This window comes from Podospora pseudoanserina, chromosome 1 (assembly GCF_035222485.1).
Source record: "Podospora pseudoanserina strain CBS 124.78 chromosome 1, whole genome shotgun sequence".
In the NCBI taxonomy this organism is placed as follows: Eukaryota; Fungi; Ascomycota; class Sordariomycetes; order Sordariales; family Podosporaceae; genus Podospora; species Podospora pseudoanserina.
In genome coordinates this window covers 8,228,924-8,251,699 of record NC_085920.1, presented here as the reverse complement: position 1 = coordinate 8,251,699, position 22,776 = coordinate 8,228,924, and the positions used below count along the sequence as shown (strand labels likewise).

General features: G+C 52.8%; 6 protein-coding genes and 1 non-coding gene across 7 annotated transcripts; 4 read left to right on the top strand and 3 right to left on the bottom strand.

Annotated features, from left to right (window-relative positions):
• Positions 1–320: 320 nt before the first annotated feature.
• On the top strand, positions 321–1,091 carry QC764_123035 (uncharacterized protein; the record flags this gene model as incomplete). Its single annotated transcript, XM_062943537.1, has 1 exon — positions 321–1,091. One exon carries the CDS (start codon positions 321–323, stop codon positions 1,089–1,091), a length of 771 nt encoding a protein of 256 aa, XP_062806672.1.
• Positions 1,092–1,582: 491 nt separating this feature from the next.
• On the bottom strand, positions 1,583–1,666 carry QC764_0027040. Its single transcript has one exon. It is a non-coding gene; the product is annotated as a tRNA-Arg (tRNA).
• A 575-nt stretch (positions 1,667–2,241) lies between these two features.
• Positions 2,242–3,180, top strand: QC764_123030 (uncharacterized protein; the record flags this gene model as incomplete). Its single annotated transcript, XM_062943536.1, has 1 exon — positions 2,242–3,180. One exon carries the CDS (start codon positions 2,242–2,244, stop codon positions 3,178–3,180), a length of 939 nt encoding a protein of 312 aa, XP_062806671.1.
• Positions 3,181–14,119: 10,939 nt separating this feature from the next.
• Positions 14,120–15,001, top strand: QC764_0027020 (uncharacterized protein; the record flags this gene model as incomplete). The annotated part of the gene is made up of 4 exons (XM_062940136.1): positions 14,120–14,161; positions 14,190–14,257; positions 14,284–14,648; positions 14,916–15,001. The coding sequence occupies 4 exons, from the start codon at positions 14,120–14,122 to the stop codon at positions 14,999–15,001; spliced, it is 561 nt and encodes a 186-aa protein (XP_062806670.1).
• A 233-nt stretch (positions 15,002–15,234) lies between these two features.
• Positions 15,235–18,130, top strand: XLR1 (Xylanolytic transcriptional activator xlnR; the record flags this gene model as incomplete). The annotated part of the gene is made up of 2 exons (XM_062943535.1): positions 15,235–15,583; positions 15,636–18,130. The coding sequence occupies 2 exons, from the start codon at positions 15,235–15,237 to the stop codon at positions 18,128–18,130; spliced, it is 2,844 nt and encodes a 947-aa protein (XP_062806669.1).
• A 416-nt stretch (positions 18,131–18,546) lies between these two features.
• QC764_0027000 (uncharacterized protein) lies at positions 18,547–19,909 on the bottom strand (the record flags this gene model as incomplete). Its single annotated transcript, XM_062940135.1, has 2 exons — positions 18,547–19,684; positions 19,880–19,909. The coding sequence occupies 2 exons, from the start codon at positions 19,907–19,909 to the stop codon at positions 19,496–19,498; spliced, it is 219 nt and encodes a 72-aa protein (XP_062806668.1). The 3' UTR covers positions 18,547–19,495.
• Positions 19,910–20,279: 370 nt separating this feature from the next.
• QC764_123010 (uncharacterized protein) lies at positions 20,280–22,220 on the bottom strand (the record flags this gene model as incomplete). Its single annotated transcript, XM_062943534.1, has 2 exons — positions 21,079–22,220; positions 20,280–21,008 (listed from the first exon to the last, which is right to left on the bottom strand). The coding sequence occupies exons 1-2, from the start codon at positions 21,307–21,309 to the stop codon at positions 20,280–20,282; spliced, it is 960 nt and encodes a 319-aa protein (XP_062806667.1). The 5' UTR covers positions 21,310–22,220.
• Between the last annotated feature and the right edge of the window lie 556 nt (positions 22,221–22,776).

The following is a 22,776-nucleotide window of genomic DNA, read 5'->3' as shown; positions in this document are numbered from 1 at the left end:
TGGGCACAAAATTGCTGTACTGTTGGGTCTTACGAGGTCTCTTTTCTACAACCACAACATGTAACACCTTTGTGTTCCTTTCTGTTCTGTTTCCAAAGTCACGATGTTTGCATGGTGTTTTGGTTTGGTTTGGTTCAGGTATGACGTATGCGACATGCTTATCGATAAGAGTTGTAGCCTATCGCGATCAGAAAGTTCTCGCTTGGCAGGGTTGCAACCGACAGGGGTGTGTGCTCAAGCTCAGAGCTCAGTTCTCTTCATCACGATCCCACGACCTTGACAAATTTTCTTTTGTTGACAGCAGCCTGAGATATTCCAAGATGAAGGGTGTCATACCCTTCCCGTTGGGTCTCACCCTGGGGACAGATGTCTGCATGATCCCCCGAGTTTACTCCCTCATCACCACAAATCAGGGCACGCCCATCATCCCCACCCTCGCCCGGCCCTTCAACGTGATCAACAATGTGGACAGGTTCACAAAGAAGCTGCTGACGCAAAACGAGAGGGAACGGTTGGAGGAGCTGCCCGTCTACCTCAACGCGGTGAAGGTCATGTCGTTTCGGGACGGGGTCGGTCCGGTAAAGCACAAGAATCTGCTTGGGAGACAGCGATCGGAAAGAAGGGGGGAGATTTGGAAACTGGCGGAGTGGTTGGCTGGGCGGTGGGCGGCGAAGGAGGCTGTGATCAAGGCTCATGCTTTTCGGGCGGGGACGTCAGCAGGGAAGGTCACGTTTGGGGGGGTGGAGATCATGGTTGAGGGTGAGGAGAATTTGGGGAGGAGGGTGGAGGAGACGGCTGAGGAAGAAGGGGAGGGGGAGGGGGGGCGGGTGCAACGGAAGGATAAGGGGGATTATATCCTGGAGAACATAGATGGTTTGGGGCCGAGGGCGGAATTTGGGAGGGTAACGGGACCGCCAGTAGCAGTAATATTAGGAAATGAGGAGGTGGGGGTGAAGGGGCAGGTGGCGCTGTTGAGTATCAGTCATGATGGGGATTATGCGACGGCGGTTTGTTTGGGATTCAAGCCCGATGCTTTCAATGGGAATGGGAATGGGAATGCAAAAATCGAGGGAAAGAAGAAGGCCCGGTGAGGAAGAACTTTCAGATACATACGCGATGCCTGGCAATCTGGGGCACTCTAAGTATGACGCATGACAGCGGATTGTACGAACACCAAGATTTTCAGGAAGGAAAATGTGAAAATCGAATCACAACATGTACGGGCCATCTTGAGCCGCATTTCTTTTGGTCAATTCCTTTGCTGGAACTGGTGGAATGTACTCCCCTGCCCGAGCACTGTGAGAGCTTTGTTGTTATAAGGCAGGAAAAGAAGATGACATCGTGTACGACCTCTCGTAAACTCACCAGTGGCACAATCACGGTCAATAGGAATGGTTCCTTTCCAGATCGTTGTTGCAGCAAAGTGAAACACTTAGGAGTTCTATTTTGGTATGCGTTGTTGAGTTTCTCATCTGCAGTGTGTTTTGTTCTCGTATTACCTGCCCCCCTGGGCTATACACAGAAGCTTTCAGTGCTCTCGTGATAATGACATTATTCCACCTCTGTTTTCAACAAATAAGATGGCCGTCTAGCGCAATGGTAGCGCGTAGCCCTCCTAACAAGGAGATTAAGGCTAAGGTTGTGGGTTCGAGTCCCATGATGGTCGACTACTTTTTCCACTTTCAATAAACACTACATAGTATATTTTTGCCTCTGGGTTGGCTTCAGATACATGCATTTTACCTTTCCCAACCCGGTTTCCCCCAATGGCCTTTCAGAGGTAAAGCCTTGCTCCCCATTGGACAATGGCAGCGCAACAACTACTCCAGTGGACTGTGGAGTCGCATCAGCATCAGTCGGAGCTTCAAGCTTCAAAGAACTGTGATTCAGACAAGATTGTGGATAAGCGGGGCTGTGATGGCAAGTTTGAGGCCATTGGAAAAGATGAATTGAGTTTAGTGAGGGTATGAAGGCCTCGTGGTGTGTTGCAACGACTTGAATGGCCTGCTTGGCCGTGTCTTGTTGCTCTATCACTCCTTGAAGGCAGGGCGGGGCATTTTTCTTTTCTTTGACTCATCATTACCGTTGAACTCTCACTCTGTGCTATCGCCAACCCCAACGGGCCGAGGCGAGGTAAATCTAATTTTTAAGTATCGTTATGTTCAAACAACAAAATTTGAGCATCTTCTCACCACATTGTTCTGAGGAATCGGCTTCATCAACCTACAAACCATCAAGACAATGGCCTTCACAATGCATTCCCACTCGGGCCAATTCTGCCCCGGCCACGCCGTCGACTCGCTCGAGTCCATCATCCTCCACGCCATCTCCCTCGGGTACCAAACCCTCGGCCTGACCGAGCACATGCCCCGCACCTCCGTCTCGGACCTCTACCCCGAGGAGCTCCTCCCCACCCCGCAGGCCACCCTCGACTCCCTTTTCCCCCGGCACGAGGAGTACCTCTCTACCGCGGCCGCCCTCCAGCAGAAGTACGCAGACAAGATCCACATCCTCATCGGGTTCGAAGGGGAGTGGATCCGAGGGGAGGAGTACGGGTCGCTGATAGGGGAGCTGGCCAAGGACGCGAGGGTGGATTACTTCATTGGGAGTCTGCACCACACGGCTGGGATTCCGATTGACTATGACAAGGCGCTTTACCGGACAGCTATTGAGGCTTGCGGTGGCACCGAGGAGGGGCTGTATGAGAAGTATTTTGATGAGCAGTTGGAGATGTTGAGCGCGCTGAAGCCCAAGGTGGTAGGGCATTTCGACTTGATTAGGCTGATGAGTGAGGATCCCGGGAGGGAGTTGAAGTCGAATCAAAAGGTTTGGGGGAAGGTAGTCAGGAATCTGGAAAAGGTGAAGGAGTTTGGGGGGTGGCTGGAGATGAACACTTCTGGGTTGAGGAAAGGGATGGCCGAGGGGTACCCCAAGAGGGAGATTGCTGAGGAGTGGATCAAGATGGGAGGCAGGTTTACGTTCTCTGACGATAGCCACGGGATTGGGCAGGTGGCGACGAATTATTTGAGAGGGTTGGACTATCTCGAAAGCTTGGGAGTACGGGAGGTTTGGACATTAGAAAGAGAGACACGCCCAGGGACTGTAGACGGAAAGAAAAGCGGGCTGAGAGAGAAGAGCGTGGCGATTGATGACTTCAGGGCGAGTTTATCGCTCCCATGACGGAGATTGGATAGGAAGGATTTTTTTGCAATGTAGAGCGACGATGGAACTAGACGTTGGATTGTCAAATAGCTGCTTGAAGCATTGCCAGTTTGATTGTGTAATACATCAACTAAGATCACGGCAAGAATGGAGGCGTCAAGATGTGGTATTCCGAACGGTTTCTAGGAAGTTGAGAGCTTGACACAGGGATCCAAGAAGCTGGGATGGCCGTGACACCCATAACCTTGCAAATCGTACCACAGCTGATTATATCCTTCCAGAATGCTTAAAGTAGGATTGGTATAGTAGGCTGTTGACGAGCGCAGTCTCGAAAAATGGATGATGCCCGTGGATATGGTTCGAAGGATGCTGCGATTCATCCCTGGCGGTGGATTAGAAGGAGCGGTTTCCTTGGTAAAAATAACCTTAACATAAATAAGGGTTTCCCCAGGTCTCCCTAAGAATTAGCGCCATCTTGTCGAGACACTGAGACTTCCTCTCCCTTCTCACCAACCGAAGCTGGGAACAGAGAAACATGTTGCTTCTTAAGCTCACAATATGCTGAACGCAAGCACATACGACCATAGGCAGTTGAATACACGGGATCCCGTCCGCTCTCCCCTAGTTAAGCAATTGACCGCCAGACCAGTACTCAGGTGGGTGACCACTGGGGAATCCCTGGTGTTGTATGTTTTTGGTGTTTCGTTTTATTTATTTTTCATGCTTGTTGGTGTAATTTGGAGATTGAATGTTGTTGTTGTTGTTGGTGTTGTTGTTGTTGTTATTATTGTTGTTGTCATTATTGTTGTTTAGCAGGTATTTGCGGCTCTGTTTAGGCCCGTTGGTTGGTTAGGTGTTAGTATCCCCTAAGATAATCCTGGGGTTATGTATTTGCTAGGGGAGAGTGATTGATGTCCCACCCTCTTTTGCTCGTTGCATAAACCTTTGGCAAGAACTAATACCAAAATAAGATTGATTGACAGTAAGAAGAAAGTCGCAAAAGCTCCCCGGTCAGTCCCCTCATGAGCAGGGAAGGTGATCGGCTACCAAAGCCCAAGGCTTTTACTTCAGATCGAACAGGTGCTCACGGTGAGCCGGGGGGGCGATGGGCGTGAGCGGCTCCAATCCCTTTACCAGTTGACCGCAAGGGTGTTGGGATGACGGTATTAGGGCTGGCTGAAGATTGTGGCTGTCGACCTAATACATAAAGCCCAAGCTCCTGCGCTTCGTTCCTGTAGTGACTGCTTGTTGCCCAAAACCCTCGATGACCGGGCTGTGAGGACCGTGGTTGCGTTGGCTATATGCTGGCTTTGCGATACCAATGTTTCTGGGAAGCCACGGTCCTGTCGCCTGTTCCTTGCCCGAGTCTCCTAATTGTTCGTCGTAAACGACTCATCCCGTTTGGTGTCTGAACAGGAATACCTCCGTTTATGTGTTTATCCTATGTGACGTATCCATTATGCGTCTTTCAATCTGTCTCTTGGGGACTGTCTTGTCATTAGAAGTCTTTTGGTCGAGCACCCATCCTCCCCGCTGGCTGCCGAAGTCTTTCAAACCGTCCCCTAGGTAAGAGTCGCGGCCATATTCGAGGTTTCTCGTCTTTTGTCTTGGATATTGGCTTCGAGGTCGTTATGTTGCTATTGCCATCTGTTGATGCCGATCCCTTCACCCCTTTCTGATCCCTTCTTCCTTCCTTGAGTCGAAAACAACGGTCATCATCACCCTCTGTAGCCATAAGAAATTGGAACATAAAAGCAAGGTGACAGTCTGTATTCTTTATATCTCTCTGCCTTCTCCTTTCCTGGCCCCCTGCCGCCTTCTCTTGCCTTGTTTCTTCCCGAGGTCCTCGAGACCCGTCATGAAGCTGACCACCCTCAATCAACACCATACACAGCCGCAGTGTCTTCTTTCTAGCCACAACACACCGGGCGCCGTTTAGCCAAATTTTGCTTTCTCATAACCTCTACTTTATCTCAAACTTGACGGCTCACCATAGCGGTGAGGCTGATTCTTTTTGTGACAACAACGACAACGAGGCTGAAGTGACATCTTGATAGCCGATAAGAAAGACGCCACAACAACAAAAGCCTCACCAAAAGCTCAACTTGAGCCGGCGTCTGAGAGTTGACCGAGGCTAAAACACCAGAAACAAACTCCTCGCGCAACCTCAAACTCCGGCCAGTGTGAGAGATGACAGTGAGGTCAGCTGACTTAGGACTTGTCCAAGAAGACGAGCCCAGAGCAGCAGACAGACAGAGAGACACAGGAGTGTGAACCTACGCTGATCCCTTCCAGAAGCCCCCAGATCCTTTCCCAAACCACCTCACCATCCCATCTCTTCATCTCATCTTCTTGACCACTACCAATCATCACCTCATCCCCCATCAGATCACCACATCAAAGCCCTGTCCCTGTCCCCCTCTCATCTCACATCCCAATTCCTTCTACTGCATCTGGAACATCTCGAACACGCAATCCGATATCCGATCCGCTCTAGATCTCTTCTTTCGAGAAGACCTTCCATCCCGACGGGAAGAAGATCTCGCATGAATCGGATATCCTCATCAAGCAACATCCGTCCTTCACCTTACACCAGATGCTGCAGCAACGGGATGATTTCCCGCTTTCTATGCTGCGTAGCAAGCAAGGATAGACCTAGTTCCGACCTCACCTTCCTCTGCTCTACTGGAGTCCCATCTGTCACCAAAGGAAAAGGACATGTGTGTATGCCATCAAGACGTCTGTGCCATCTACCACTTGGTATGCAGTCACTTCCCGCCGTCACAGTGTCTTCCAGAGCAAGACCCCGACGCAACTTCACTGCCGTCATGAAAGAGTAATTGCTGCGCGGGCTTGGGCACACTGCAAAGGCGAGAAGGAAGATCATCATACCCTCCCTCAACCTCACCGGCCGACTCCGATGAGCAACAGTGCCCGTCCCAACGGCAGTGACCCAGATCCTTGATCGTCTCCTCAGGTTGAGATGAACATCAGATGGTAACCTAACGACAGAAAAAGGGGTAATAAACAATACCGTTATTGTTTGGCAAGGACGGGCCAGTTCATTCTGAAGCTGCCTTCTCGAACTGTGTGAACGGACTTCGCCGTATAGGTAACCAACCAACCCAGTGGTGGCAAGAGAGCAAAGAAAGAAAGAAAGCATTGAACCGAATGTCCGCTCTTGCACCCCCCTCCCCCCCTCCCCCCCCTTCCCCTCGAACCCCAGTCCCTGCCGCAGAACAAACTGCTTTGCCTTCCCAAGATCACGGGATAGATATGCGCAGCAACAGAGCAACACCGACCAGCGATTGGATCGGCATCTCCCATTCCAAAACGCGGATCTGGTCTGGGGGAAGTCTGCCGTTGAGTTGCCGCGTCCCTCTGTCTGCTTTTGAGCCGCTTCTCTCCTACAACTCTCCCTCACCCACCCACCAGCCACACCAGAGACAAAAAAAAAAAAAAAGGAGAGCCTCATGATATTTACCAGCCGTCTGTCCCAAACCGGATACCACAACCGACCATTTCACGAGCCTGGGAGGATTATTACCAACCAACTGAACGAGATAACTTCCGCTGTTTTCCAACGATGAAGCCAAAAAAAAAAAAAAAAAAAAAAAAGGGGGGGACCAGAACTGAGACCTCAGGTGAGGGAAGCATGCAAAGACAAGGTCAGGGGCGGGACGGCAAGCAGCAATGAACCTATACCGAGGCACCGAGGCACCGAGGGAATGAAAATAATGAGACTGTGTATCTGCATGCTGTTGGAAATCTGCAAAGACGGCTTGGGGATGTCATAGCGGGCAGGAGGGCGATGCGGTCAACTCCCAAAATGCAACAACGACAACGATGATGATTGTCGATGACAAAGTATCTACCTAGATGCAACGTGATCTAACAACAAAATGTCCAAAATGGTAATCTTCTGGAAAGAAGGATGTCGGATCCACCTTACCTATCGATATGCGATCCAAAGGGTTCAATTCAAAATGAGTCTATAATGCGTCGAGTACCTAGATGGTAGGTGGTCGGAAGTCGAAAAGCTACGTGGCGAATGCCAGCCAAGAACTGTGGCTCTTTGAAACGACGGAGCTATTCTGGCTGTTGTTCATTCATGCGGAGCTACCAGCAGTATACATAGCAAAAGTTCAGACGATGGGTTTGGGTTCGGTATGAACGGTGGTCCCCTTCGAAGAGAGAGATGAACGGTGGATGTTTGATCAACTTGCTGTTTTGTGGATTACGTTATTCCCACCCATTCGAATCATTGCGGGGTGACCCTTGCTTCCCGCTCTTGAACTGCTGGCTGTCGTCTTCTCATTGTTTCGTGGGCACCGGCAGACGGCAGATATCTGCAGAGCACAGGCGAACTCGAAACACAGACTGTGTCAGTCCAGTCAACTTCTGCCGCTCTCTTGGACTTTTCGTTGTGTAGTTCCAACGTTGCTTCACCGGCCCTCCGACCGTCGATACAAGAGGCATGGCAGGCATTGTGCTCGACGTCTTGTTGCGGTGCTAGGAGGCAGTAGCTGTCGTTGCGTTGCTTTGCAAACCAAGCTGCCATGGAACTTTACTTGATGGAGAACGGAGCAAGCCCTCTCCCACGACATCCGAAACATGCATCTAGGTGGATACCTTATCAATTCCTCCCAGGCAGCGGCAATGTCTAGGTGATCAGGACATGCCTCTGCGTGTATGTGTAATCGCCAGGGTGCTGTGCTGTTTCTGACCCAAATGGGACGACAGATCTGCTCGGAGAATATCTCGTGATGTGTCTTGTAGACAGAACCCCAGGATGAGGTGGGCCATCATCAAGATCATGTGCTGCTTCCCCTCACTCTTGCCAGCGACAATCCCTCGAGCTATCTGGACTGGGTTGATAATCACAGCCTCGGAACCACAGTGGTCGCCAACACATGTTCTCTAGCCGTCCAGGGTACTGCGATCCCCAGGATGGTGCTTTAAAGGAACGCTCTCGGAATACCACCCAAGTCTCTTTCCCCGCAAAACCCCTCCTGGGCTTAAGCTTTGAAGATCGTACAAGTGCCGTACGAGGCCGGTAGGATGGGACTTTAGGCGGAGCACCCTTCCGTATCGAGCTGTGGCGTCTCGCTGACTACCACTACAGCACGAGGTAACGGGGCTTCACGCCCGGAGCAAAGTATTACCGTTTTCGACACCCTGTTCGCCTTGACCTTGATCTTCACCTTGTTTGACCGTTGGGTCTGGAATAGTTTGGCTCTTAACCTCTGCTGAACCATCGAAGATAGGTACTTGCGGTCCCCTGCGTACAATCTGATTCAGTTACAACTGAGACCAGCTTCCGGCAAAGCCCCCTCAAGCCGTACGGGAGAACCGTAGGTATTGATCGCGGTGCCATGACTGTCATCTCCAGGGGTATTGTCAGGGCATCTCTTGATTGCGATAGCCCCCCGCTGTCACGCTTGAGATCTGCCGGTGTTCTAGTGCATGTCAAACTAGTACTAATGCTTCTCTTCGGAGCTTTTCTCGACGGGCTATTGACATTGTCGAAGCGTGGTCCCTGACCGTGGAACACAATGCGAGACATCGGTCACCAAGAACCACGGTCTAGCCTCTGAAATGGCGACTCTGCATACAGTGATCAAGGTCTGTTGATGTCGCCGCGGCGACCTTGCAAATTACGCCGTAGATTAAATCCAATATCAGACCGCTCTGTTCTTCCGACGATGGAGCGTCTGCTGTAGAGAACGCGGCGCCTAACTAACCCACGTTCGGCTCTGTCAAGCGCCTTCCGCTGCCAGACCTCGAGGTGTGTTCGTCGTAACAGTAGCTGGGGGAAGTGGTAGCTGTCACCATATCCAGCCACTCGTTCATCGGCACACCGCACGTGGTGTTAAACTGCATGCATGTCTCATCCATTTTCCCGACGTGATCACCGCGGGTTAGAATCCGCGAACACCATGCAACGAAATTGGCAGTTTGTTGGTAGAGGATGTATGGCATTCTACCACCTGGTCATAACAAACTCCTCCGGCGTTGGAGATAGATAGCCACGATGGCAGCCGTTCCCGGCGTCAAAGATATGGTCGCACCAAGGAACCGCCTGTCGACCAGGTTCATCGCCTACGTACCTGCTTGACACCTGCAGCTCAGGTACGCAAAAGTGCGGGACAGCGTGCCGCTGACTGATCGCTGCTGCCGTCCTGAGGCCGTCTTGTCCGCTGGGGATTAGACGGCCCCGGGAACTGGAAGCTTTTCTGGAAAGCCGGCCCCTTTATTTTACCGTTGTTGATCTGCAAGACTGAAGCCCATGAAGCTAGGTGGTGGTCAGCTAGATCTCGGAAGCGCTTCAACCACTCTTCAGATGAAGACTGATGCCGACCACGGACGACACGTAACCTAGTGATATCCAGATCCCATGATCTTGCCGGAAATAATGCCGCTGTCTTGGCACAGGATAGGTTCGGTCTGCGGAGAACAGCTTGATGGCCACGAAAGGAAGGTGAGTAGAACCTATTAATGAGGTCCGGTCTTCCGACTCAAAGATTGTTGCTTCAGGAGGACAGGGTTCACATACATGTGTTGTGGCCAGATGGAAAGACGGTCCCTGTTCCGTAAAGTGCAGCGGGGTGTGCCAACATGTAATATATGGCTACCCCAGAACCGATCAACAGAATGCACCTTTACGGGTAGATACCGACTGCAGCCTGTCCCCAAAACAGCGTAGGAGAGGCGAGACAATCTAAGATGTTGGATTCTTTCCATGTGGCAGGGGGGCTCCGGCAGCTGTCTGACCTGGGCAGCTCTGTCTGTCGACGTTGTATTGTTGTATCGTCCCCGCGGGAGCTGGGTAGCGGGGTACAGCGGAGACTTTGATCGGCAGCTGCCGATGACACCCCAACAGGGTTGATGGGTGTAGCGAGGAGAACACCACATTGACTACCCATCCATAGTTTGTGGGCTTGTGTGTTCGCAGCCAGGAGTCTGAAGGATTGCTGCGAGACGGAGCAGGAGAGCAAGGAAGAGTACTTGTCAGACACTCTCACTCAAGCCCGGCGAAGACTAAGCGCCATCCGCGTGGTTGAGGCTCGCTTTGAAATTCCATATTAGGAGTGTTAATTCACGTCCTGCTGGAGGAACAGTTGTGTTTGATGGCTGAGCCGGCGGAAGCGGGCTTTTTTGTTTGTGCAGTAAGTTGTCGTTTGAGAACTTGGATTGAAACAGTCTGGAAGGCTGGCATACAGCGGACTAACTCCTGTGGCTCGCGCACGCCACGTGGGAGCCACGGAAGAAAGGGAGCTTCCCCAGAACAGAGTAGGTACCACCTGCAAGTCGAACGTATCCGAATCGAGTTCCCCTGCAAGTACATGCTTCGACTGTGGTTCCGACCGCGACACGGCCTTTTAGGTTGTGCATGCCTCTTCTTTCTATGTCCACTTGAGGAGTGGATATTTGTCGCTGGTCTGCAGTCGGCAGAAGAAAGTGATCACTTCTGATGGTAAGAAACTTTTGTCGATGTTCTTGTCGTCGATGTGGACGGGGTTTCGGGGCACGCTCCTGCAGTGGGCCTTTTTGGAGAAGCATCATTGGTTGACGGCCGCTCGGAACCAGACTTGGACCAAGAGGTCGTTTGGTTTGCTGGCCAATCAGGGGCATGTAAACATCTCAACGGTGTGGGCACGATCTTGCGTGCATGTGGAGTTTCGGTCCGCCGGCCGTTGAAGGATGCGCTACGCTAGGATGGTGACGACCCCGGTTCCCGTTGAAAGAAGAAAGCCGATTTGGTGGCACACACGGCGCCCGGCTCCTGCCCGACTTGTCTGTTGTTGGTGGTCTCCCGGCGTCATCGATCAAATAGTTAAGATGGCCGGCCTCCCTCGGTGATGAGTTGTAGGTTGACACCCGAGAGCATTGACAATGCGCCTCCGTCATCTCACCGCTCGGTGAGAACTGGATTGCACACAGACTCTGCTTGTTCTAGCGTGAGGTCTGGTGGTGTGTGTGGGTGACATGTGGCGCCGGTCTCGACCAAGGTTTGTGCAACAATCAAGGAGCGGCACTTGCGGAGGAGTGTTCCGCGCGCCGTGTGCTCCGCCGGTACCAGTCACCCCCAGGCCAGCCATAATCCGAGTGTATGCAGCTGAACACACAGGAGACACAACGAGGTCCTGGGAGCTTTGAGGCGGCGCGGATGTCCCCAATCAGTACCGCAGCCAGAGTCTGATCTTGACCATGTTGGCAATCTGGCGATCCAGGTACCGACTGAGGCAAGGCTGCACAGCGACACCAAGGTGGTAAGGTGTCATGGTCCATACTGCACTTCTCGGTGGTGAAGAGCGGCAGTGGTAGCCAGGTGTTGGATGTGCAAGCAGAGTAGGGGACTGTTGGTGTTTGACGGCAGTCATATTGTCGGGACCGAAGAAGGGGCGTAGCAAGAAAGTTGTTCATCGCTGTCTATGTGGTTTTTGTCGTCAGTAAGCCGGGATAACTCTTACAACAGTATTTGTTATGATCTCGCCTATGTACTCGTATTCCCACTCCGCGCTAGACTTTCTTAGACAGACCGGAATGCCGCTGCCGGGGGCTAGTCGCCGTTGAAATGACATTGTGTTTTTGGTCCCAAGGGGAAGTCTTGAGATGCGTGCATACATTTAGATTGCGGTCTAGTACTATTGGTTCCCGGACATCAGGTCTGTTTCAACAAACTAGTCTTCCTCCTTCGCTGCTATCTCGGCCGATAATTGACGACATAAGGTTTCCGATATTGGCATGCCGCCTGGAGTTGGATGTCATAGTAGAGGCGCCAACCGGTTTTGCAATTTCGAGGAGGAAGACGATTCGGGAAACATCTGCGGAGAGAAAGAAATACTGAACAATCAGGTGTTTGTGAAAGGTAATGTCATGTGGCACCACAAGTCGCCTTTCATGGTTGTCAATGCAACTGGGATCGACGAAGGAGGGGATGGGAAACAACAAAAAATTTCGCCTTCGCGTAATGAAGTTGCTATGCATCTCCAATGGCCGGAGCTTTGCGGATGTTCCCAACCGACGACAAGTTGGGGAATCGGAGATGCAGGTCACCTCAGACTCAGAGAGTGCGATGCGAAAGAATGTCCCTTCCAGGCTACAGTCAGTCAGTCAGTCGATCTACTCGTTCCTTGAGAACCTGTATCTAAGACACGGCGGTGAACTGAGTGGGAGTTCCTTTCTTGGAATATCAACCTGGAATGTTGAGCAAGAGGCAAGTGCTGCCCGCTTCCAAGGTTGTCGAAGAATTGAGAATGAGCAACCCTACCTGTAGAAATTCCACCATTCAAGCCTAGTGACAAGCCCCGATCGAAGTGGGCGTCGCTTGGCGAATGCTTTCCTTTCTTGGCTTGACGAGCCCCCATCTTTTCATCTGCCATCTGCCGTGCTCCATCGACAAGGCCCGAATCTCGACACCCATTCCGTAGCCCACAATCTCAGCTGGGCAAGCTGGGCGTCCAATCGATATTCTCTGCGTCAAAGTGCATCAAGCGCATCATGTTACCTGCCACTCAGCGTCACTGATGTCTGTCATATCTGTCACTGACACAGGCACTCTGCCAGGCCGGTCTCAGGTCGCCACCATGTACATATCGTCATCTCCGTGATCGCCCTCCAACATACACTATGATGTACCAAATACGGAGTCACTACTCTCTTGGACGAACGCAATATCAGACCCCTTTCTGGACCGTCCCCTGTGGTGGCTGGAGTCGCCCGACACACAAGGAATGCTTTCCTGCTGCCTCCGTCCCCAGATGCTTAACAGCAGGCACATATACCTAACGTCTTATACTTACCATGGCGCGGAATAACAGGCGGACCTATGGCGTCTGGCGGGACGGATCTGGATGGACGTTTGAGCAAGTCTGCGGTACGATAGCTCTTCCGCTTGTCCAGGGCGTGAGGAGAAGTCGATGGCAACCCTGAGCGACAGGGGTGGCAGTAGATGTGCAGCAAAAGCACGCAGGACGTGCAGCGGCTCTGCAGCAAGCGACCCCTCGAGTAACGCTTCCGAAAGAGGGAGATTTGGTTGCTACTCGTCACTCGCTACATTGTCATTTGGTGGTGGTGGTGGTGGTGGTCGAGAGGCAAGAGATCCATGGGTGCTGGATCATGGATGGCCAACCGACGCAGTTTGGTTCTGAAAATCTGAAAGCTCCGAAGTTCCATTACGGCATCACCCATGACAGCTTTGTTGGCCGACCCCATCTTTTCTCCCCGGCTCCCCCCAGTGCTCCCCAGACTTGCCGCCCCAGCTTCCCCAGCTGCTGGCGGTGGGCAGCACCCACAGAAAAAAATCCCCAGCACAATGAGGTGATGACTGTCCCTCGGCGACACTCTGGCCGAGCGAAAGCGATGCCAAGGCCACTATGAGCGGGGATGGCACAGTCCACACGCGCCAGCAGCATGCTTCTCCGCCGCTTCCAGTGCCATCGTCTGCGCAATTTGTCAATTTTCTAAGTGGAGGCTCGACACCTTCAACCTGAAGCGATGAACCGCAGCATCCAGGGTGGAGTGTTGCAGGCGTTTTGCGAGGAGCGAACCCTCCTTCAGCGCCTGCCATCGCCTGTGCCGAGCGGCCCAGTGCCAGGAGGGCAACCCCAGGGCAGGGCAGACGAGGACGACCCTCATCGGAGTGTTTCTGTGGGCAAGAAACAGCTCGTCAGGAGTGCCAGGTGCCTGCCGCATGCCGTCTTCGCAACCTTTATGCTGGCACTACGACGATAGCGTCGTCGACTTTCTCCACCAAGACCAGCTTCTGGGACCCCTGCCCTGATGGGCCATCCTTGTCTTGGGTTGCTCCAGACTGGCTGGCAGATGAAGACGAGGCCCATATATCCTCAAGCAGACCCTGAGGTGCCCGTTTCCCCAGAGTTGCTGCTGTTGCCTTTCTTCCACACGACGCTACCCGCCCCGCGCTCCCATCGCATACCTCGCTCACCCCCATATGCCTCCCGTCCCGCCGCTTATATTGCGAGGGCAATATAAAGTTGATACTTGATATTGTGCTGAACCAGAACCTCGCGCCCCGGTCACCAATCGTAGCCGGCCTGATCAACAAGCTCAACCGCGGCTTTCCTGCTCTGTATGCACGCCAAGCAGACAATACAGACTCGCAGAAAGTACCCTGGGGAAGCAGGAACAGCTTGAGAAAAATTACCGACTTGCTACCTTGCTCGATTTGGATATCCTTTTGTCCTTTTGGCGCGCCTGTCTCGCTCCGGCCCCTCTTCAACACTATACGGCATATCGTCAGAGACTGAGAGGCCGACAAAGCCATCTCGTTCGTGACGGTCCACCGGGAAGACAGACGAACGACACATCTGAGGCCTTCGGGAAGACGCACCTCAGGTCAGCTTTTTGGGTTCTAGGGGTTCGGGCAGAGCTTGAGAAACACGCTCCGGACTTGTCCAGCAACCACAACCGGCCCAGCCGTTCCTCGTCTTCACACCCCCCTCCTCTTGACCCGTCTCCTTGTACGTTGAAGATCCATCTTCCCTGCCCTCCACGTTCTCGACAAGGCCCGTTTACATGCCGTCACGCCCTGTCGGTTGGCCTGCCGTCTGCTCCTGTCTCCCACACCCCAACCCCGCCATGCGGGTTCCTCCTCGCTGCACCCATCTTGCAGATGGCCGTGCCGCCTTCTTTCATAACCGCGTTGATCCCCTCCCACTGTTTTGGTCTCTGTTATGCTCTTCTGCAGACCGTTAATGCTCATGCTGGTTACTGACCATTCCCTACAGGGAAGCTCACTTCGGTCCGTCAGACTGCCGCTGGTCGTTATACTCCCGGCAGCTCATCAGCTTCCATCCGCCAAGGGGAGATATAGAAGCTCCCACTTCCCCATCCTGGACCTTGACGACTCCTTCTTGTCGTCTCTCCTCTCTACCCATCACAGACGTGGCTACGCTTCAACCAACTGCCTGCACTCGCTCGAGGCCGTCCGTCTTTATATCCTCTAATTCACGATCTTGACGATCGTCAACCTCTTATTTCTTAATCCGAACACCCTCCTCACCGCCACCACGCTTTACTCAGAAGACAACAACGCCAGCCGTCAAGATGTTATCCAATCCTCTCCACCGGTTTTCTCCTTACCATGCCATCCCCGCGAACACACTCATGTCTAATGGCCACGTTCCGGCAGGCCATCTTCATCCGGGTGGACTCGATGGCTTAGCTCCTGGATCGCACTACGCCCTCCAGCAGCTTCAACAACACGTCGGTGTTCACAATCCACACCTCGCCAGAGCAGGGTCTCAGCAAAAGCACAGGCAACACCCATATGGTCCTTCCTCAAGGGCTACAGGGGCGGCGGGTCCTATCCGCAGGAGAATTAGCAGAGCTTGTGATCAATGCAACCAGCTTCGGACAAAGTGCGACGGCCAGCATCCCTGCGCCCATTGCATTGGTGAGTTTCTTTTGGTGTTTGTGAATACCTAACATGATCCTGACAACCATAGAATTTGGCCTTGGCTGCGAATACATCCGGGAACGCAAAAAGCGAGGAAAAGCTTCCAGAAAGGATCTGGCACAACAAGCCGCACAGCAAGCTGCCGCGGCCGCCTCGTCAAACGGTCAAAAATCCCCAAGCCAAGGAGGCGAGAACGGGCAGGCCACCGAGAACGGAAGCGATACCCCAAGTACCACAAAGCAGGAACGTCAGTCAAGCTCGGATGAGAAGCCGGGAAACGATGCCGAGGAGGCGATTAGAAGCCAACGAACAGGGAGCATGGACAGCTTGGCCGAGATTGCCGCTCATCAGGCTCACATGACGAGCCACCCTGGCGGTATGGATCGCGATCATTTGGACAGCCCATCAGCATTGGACCTGAACGGCTATGGCAATGTTCACCCGGCATACGAGCGTCAAATGGGAGGCCACATGATGAACGGCCCTCCTCATGCTGCGTACGGCTCCGCCCAGAGCGGCATGTCGAGCTACCCTGACCTTCCGTACGCTCTACAAACCCAGAGCCCAACTGGCTACTCAGCAGGTGGCCCCAATGGCTTCCGCCTTGGAAACAGCCCTCTTAGCGCCTATCCTATGGGCGGAGAGCCAACATCGCCCGGATGGATGAACATGTCATCACCACCTCCACAATTTGCCTCGCACGTACCGCAAAACAATTATAGCCACTCGCCGCTGCGGTATCCGGTTTTGGAGCCGCTGGTTCCGCATCTGGGCAACATGATTCCGCTCTCCTTGGCCTGCGATCTCATTGATCTCTACTTTGCGAGCTCATCATCAGCCCAGATGCACCCCATGTCGCCATACGTTCTGGGGTTCGTGTTCCGAAAACGGTCGTTCCTGCACCCTACTAAGCCTCGTCAGTGCCAACCAGCTCTCTTAGCAAGCATGCTTTGGGTTGCTGCCCAAACCAGCGAAGCTCCTTTCTTGACGAGCGTCCCCTCGGCGCGCGGCAAGATTTGCCAGAAGCTTCTTGAGCTCACCGTCAGCCTGCTCAAGCCCTTGATCCACACGCCCTCCGAAGAGGCGTCGCCAGTCTCGAGCCCCATTGTGGATGGTGTGGCCCTAGGCGGTCTCGGTGTGGCGCTTCCTGGCTCCATCAGCATGGACGCTCTCACAGGCGAGTCCGGGGCGTTCGGCGCTGCCGGCTCTCTTGACGATGTGGTTACCTACATCCACCTGGCCACAGTGGTCTCTGCCAGCGAATACAAGGGCGCCAGTCTTCGGTGGTGGAACGCCGCTTGGTCATTGGCTCGTGAGCTCAAGCTCGGTCGCGAGCTGCCTCAAAACGCTCCATCCACCCGTCAGGGCGGCTCTACCGACAGCGAAGAAGGCGAAGAGCGTGGAGAGATTGGGAGTCTTCAGGGAGTTATCACGGAAGAGGAGCGTGAGGAAAGACGACGGATCTGGTGGATCGTCTACATTGTTGACCGCCACCTCGCTCTCTGCTACAATCGCCCCCTGTTCCTCCTTGATATTGAGTGCGATGGTCTGTATCAGCCAATGGACGACACCGACTATCAAAACGGCATTTTCCATGCCTACACGGACCCCAATGTGCTCGCTTCAGACCCCGAGTCTTCTCAAAGCGTTCGCGGCCGAGGGCCCTGCTTCGAATGCACAGGCCACAGCATCTATGGCTACTTCCTTCCCCTGATGACCATTCTCGGCGAGATTGTCGACCTTCACCACGCCAGGAACCACCCCCGCTTTGGTGTTGGCTTCCGCTCCTCACGGGAGTGGGACGATCAGACATCAGAAATCACTCGGCATCTCGAAATCTATGAGCGGAGCTTGAAGAGATTCGAGCAGCGCAACCTGAGCCTCAGTGCGCAAGCGCAAGCTGCCGATGAGAAAGCCGCCGAGGCTGCCGGTGTTCCTACGGCCAACGATATGCCTACTGATATTGGCACCCCATCGGTACATAGCGTTCACAGCGTCCACACCAACTCTAGCCGGATGACAGAGAGCGACATCCAAACTCGCATCGTCATGGCCTACGGAACTCATGTCATGCACGTACTACACATCCTCCTTACCGGCAAGTGGGATCCTATCAACCTTCTCGATGACAATGACCTCTGGATCAGTAGCCAGGGCTTCATCACCGCCACTGGGCATGCTGTCTCAGCCGCCGAGGCCATTAGCAACATCCTGGAGTTTGACCCCGGTCTTGAGTTTATGCCTTTCTTCTTCGGCATCTACCTTCTCCAAGGCTCGTTTCTTCTCCTACTGATTGCCGATAAGCTGCAGCTGGAGGCGTCACCAAGCGTGGTCAAGGCCTGCGAGACAATCATCCGCGCCCACGAGGCCTGCGTCGTGACACTCAACACAGAGTACCAGCGCAACTTCAGCAGGGTCATGCGCAGCGCTCTGGCCCAAGTTCGGGGCCGTGTTCCCGAGGACCTCGGCGAGCAACATCAACGCCGGAGGGAGCTGCTGGCCTTGTACCGGTGGACAGGTGACGGCACTGGCCTAGCGCTCTAGACGGCACACCCGCCTGTCTTACGCTCCCCAATATTCGCCCATATACCCCCTTATGTCTTGGCATTCGCCCCAAATGCCGAGCTACACTTATATATATCTTCTGTTTATTTTCTAATTCTCGCTATACATACACGGTGGGCTTTGGTTGTCTTTGTTTTGGATGGCGTTCTTCACACTGGCTTGTTCTCAAACCCCAAAAGGGAAGGGAGGGGCGGGGGGAAGGGGTTTGGATGGTTGGTTGGGTTTTTTTCTTGATGGTCAGGTTGGGCTTTCCTTCGGTTTCTCTCGGCGGGTGGCGATGGCGGGCTTTCTGTGGGTGGGTGGATATGGTGGGTTTTTTATGAACTTGTGAACGAAACTTTTTTTTGGGATGTTAGCCGATCGACCACATTACACGGGAATCAAAAACGGTCTGGTTTGTATTTTGGAATTTAGGTGTGTCTGTCTTCTATTGGATTTCAAAATAGGTTCAATGTCCTCTTTTTTCCTACGACGATGTTCAACAATGTGTATTTGTGTCATACAAAAAGGTTGGGTTCTCGGCGTTATATTCAACTTTTGGCTTCCAGTTTACCTTTTGCGGTTTGACATTACATGTAGATATTTGTGTGTCCAATGCAAGCAAAACATACTTTACAAAAGCCTGTTTTGAATGTAGCCAGCAGAGGCTGGTCTTGATCTCATGACCACGCAGAACTAGACTGACCGACTTTCCTGCAGCCGTTGGCACAAAGTCGCTCAATGGAGTGGGAATCCCACAATGCAACTATCATGGAGACTTTTGCATGCTGCTGCTGTGTGTTCCCACAGCCCACGCACCCGTCCGCTCGCTCATCACCGGATTTCCACATTCGTGGTTGCAGTTGTGGAGACCACCGAGGCATGTGGATCTCTTCTGCGAAGTCATGTAGCTGGATATAAGCGGAGAAACACGGAGATAATGCGGGGGGTTAGGCTTGAGATCCTGGGGTGTTTGGGTCTGGGGAGCGGGGAAACCATTTTTTTTTCCTTTGCTTGGGGTAATAAGAAAAGAAAAGAAATGCGGGATGGATCGGGGATCGCCATCGGTTTCTGGGGTCGGGAGAGGCAAAAAGAGGGGGGGGAGGGGGGGGTATGAGGGGAAATGATTTCCCGAAAAACGGGGGAAAAAGAGAATACGACCAGCAAGATGTTGACAATGTTGAAAATAATGGCGGTGAAAAGGGGGACTGGCTTTGCTAGTTGGGTAAGTAAAAGACGGAATAGGTTGGTGGCTTGGTGGGTGAGAATTGTGTGATGTAATGGATGGGGTTGGAGAAGACGGGGATAAGAACGATGGAGACGGTGATAGGTTGTATGGGATGGGCTCGGATTGCCTGTTTTTGATTAGGGATTTGCTCGGCGGCGCTCCTGGAAGGAGGCTGAACATGATGACATGACGGCAGCGGCGCGGCCGAATGCTGGGGACCGCCCGGCCGGTACCGGGCAGCACATGGTTGGCCTTTCGGGATGCCAGAGAGGGTGTGGTGTTGTGGATTTCTTTGGGGGCTTGGTGAAGCGGGTTTTGTCTGGGAGCTAGAGCAGATGGCGTGTAAGTCCGCGCAGAACGCTTGAGAGATGATGAGGCTCGGTGTCGTGGGGTATATCTCGCGGAATCTTGGGGGGCGAGCTAATCGTGAAGGTTGAATTATGGGGGCTTGTGTGATATGAGAAAGAAGGAAGGTGTCTATAGCATGATGATTTTCGATGGAATAGTGTTGGAATGCGTACGTGGATGCTAGCCTCAGGTGAGGTAGGCATGTAGAGGCCCCGGAAGATGCGCAGCTGGAAGTCTGACGAGAATAGACCCAGCTAACAGTTTGGCGTATGATACCTGGTTGATTTAGCTTTTTTTGAAGGCATGTACCCTGTCTTCTTGAGTGATATTAACGGCCAGTCCAGACGTTCAACGAACACATGCCAACGTGAGACCCACTGTATCCGTTGATGATCTTCACCTTACCCACGTAAGGTACTATGCCGGCCTCCAAAAACGTAAACCGAAAGCATGCCCGGAACTCAATCATATTTGTGAAACAAGGTGATATCAACCTCCGCCAGACACGTATCATTTGATCAACCTCCGCCTCGCTCAAACAGGGTATCATGAAAAACAAACCATCGCAGCCTCTCACGCGGCATCCCCCTCAATCTCCCTCATCTTCTCATCCATCCTCCTCGCCATCACAACTTCTGGATCCTCCTCCTCCTCTTGCGGCGGCCTGCCCCCCCCCAAAATATCTCTCACCTCCTTTCTCGTTATCATCCCCCCCCTTTTCTTTTTCCCCAACACCCCTTCCTCCCCCATCATACCCCCAACCCACCCTTCCAAACTTCTCATCCCAACCACCAAGAATCCCAGATCCTCTCTATCCACATCAAATACCTCCCACCACTCACACTCCGGCATCTTGGCTCCCAAATCCTTCGCCGCATTGTAAATCGCCGCCACTGCCAGCCCGTTGGGTTGAGTCGTCAGGCACAGCAACTGCGGTGACAGCAAAGCAGTATTCAAATACTCGACCACCCTCCTTGTGATCTTCTCCTTGGGGACATACAAAAAGTCCATTGACTGGAGGTATGTAATCGCGAGGGGATGCGGCAACGACACCGTCGTGTCGAACGACAACGAACACAGGATGAGGTGCTCCAGCGACAGGATCCGCGAGTGGAAAGCCTGGTAGGAGGTTTCGGATTGGTAGTAGTCATCTGGGATGTTCTTCGGTGGGTTGCTGCCAGGAGGAGATAGGAACGTGGAAGAGCTCGAGAGGAGGTAGGCATAGACGTTGGATAGATCCCTGGGCGTGCAAGGGCAGGGACTGATTTTGGCGACCGTGTAGAGAATAGCTGCTGATACGTCCTGAAGGCATATATATGAACGTTAGAATGGGAGACAGAAAAAAGGGAGCGAGGGGTGATGGCGAGCATACGCTGAACTCATGTGACATAATTGGTTCTATAAGCCAGAAGCGCGCCAAGAGGACATTGGCTTGCGCGGTGACGGACTGGGGGAGCTGAAGGAGGATGCCAGCTGCTTGGGTAAGGCACTGGGCCGAGAAAAATATCGCATCTCGAAGTTCGGTAGGGGGCGAGTCCAATGAGCTTCGGCGAAATATCTGATCGGGTGTTGCGAGAGGATTCTTCATGTGCGCCATGGTCATGGATTGCTAATGTGCGTGGTTGTTCAGTTGGAGCGCGCTGAACCGAACATGCTGGGGTTGTAGCTTCAAAAGACTGATCAATCAGGGTTAGGGTCTAAACAGCCTGGCTCCAGAGCACAGAACTATGCGTACGAACCAGAAGCCATACAGGTGCGCCAAAAGATGGCAGACAGCCCTTTACTTCAAGTGTCCCCTCGATTTTCTCACAACCTACTGAGAAGCAAGGAGAGGTGGTGTCCGATGACCTGACGGGCACATCAAGTTATCGGAAGGTAGTGGGACATGAACAAATTACATTGCAATTATCAAGATGAGCGACAGAAGGTATGTGAACAAAGTGGCGGAGTGTGTAGAAATGTCCGACTGACTGATGAAAAAGCTGAAGGCAACCTCAAACATAGTGCTTCAAGTCCACAGAAGAAAATGACCAATCATCGAAAACCCCATCTGTAATGAAACAAAAAAGGTAGCAACACAAACCGAGATTTCTGCAAGTTGACCCTTGAGGTTGTACACACCAACCCGCATTGGAAAAGCAAAGCAAAGGTGCGGTACTGATGGCCTAGTAGACCTCTGGCTCGCGCTTGATAAACGCATTATCGTCAGCACCTGGAGTACTCTGGGTAATGAGTCGCTGGAGATAGGCCCCTGCTGCCACCGGGGTTGTTCTCAGGCTCGTTCTTAACTCCAGCCATGATTTTGAACCCAGGGCGGAATGAGACGCAATGTTGAGATGCGAAGCGGTCGTCGTGCGATTGGCCAATAAGCTGTCGCGTACTGAAAGACAGGGCAGGCACACACCGCGGATGGAATGATGAATCGCCAGCCAATGGACAAAGACGAAGTAAGAGACGAAAGATCGCAAGCTAAGCTGTCTCTCCCAGGCAGCTCAACGAAAAACAATGGGGGAGCCAAAGCTTCACAGCTGGTTGCTGGAGGGAGGGAAGAGCTGGAAAAGTAAATTGAGAGACGCGTTTGAATCGCTGGAAACGCAAGGAAGTCGCGACTTCCCGTGATTATCTGCGGGGTGTTTAATTGTGGGGGAAGTGCTATGGTGGGGCTCAAACACAAGCTGTCGGGACAAGGTGAAGTGGAGGTGGTGATGTGATCGAGAACTCATCCTGTTTGGGTGAAATGCCCTCTGGGGAAGCTCCGATAGTGGTGTAGTCGGATTGTTAGATGGTTAGTCGGTCAGCAGCTCTGTTCATATGTTCACAAGGTGACTGCAAGGCGTTTGCTTAGGCTATCGTGCCTTCAAGAAGCTTTGAAGCGTAAAACTTGGCATATGAGTTGACTGGTGTTTCATCGAAGTTGCGGTTTCGACGAGGATGGGAGATACGGTTGCCGTACCTATAGTATGCCAAATCAGACCAGAGATGCCCAATCCTTGTCACGATGGGTAAAGAGTGTGTTAATCCAGTTCATCGAATTCAAAAACGCCCCTTCCAATGCAAGCCGCCAAATCTC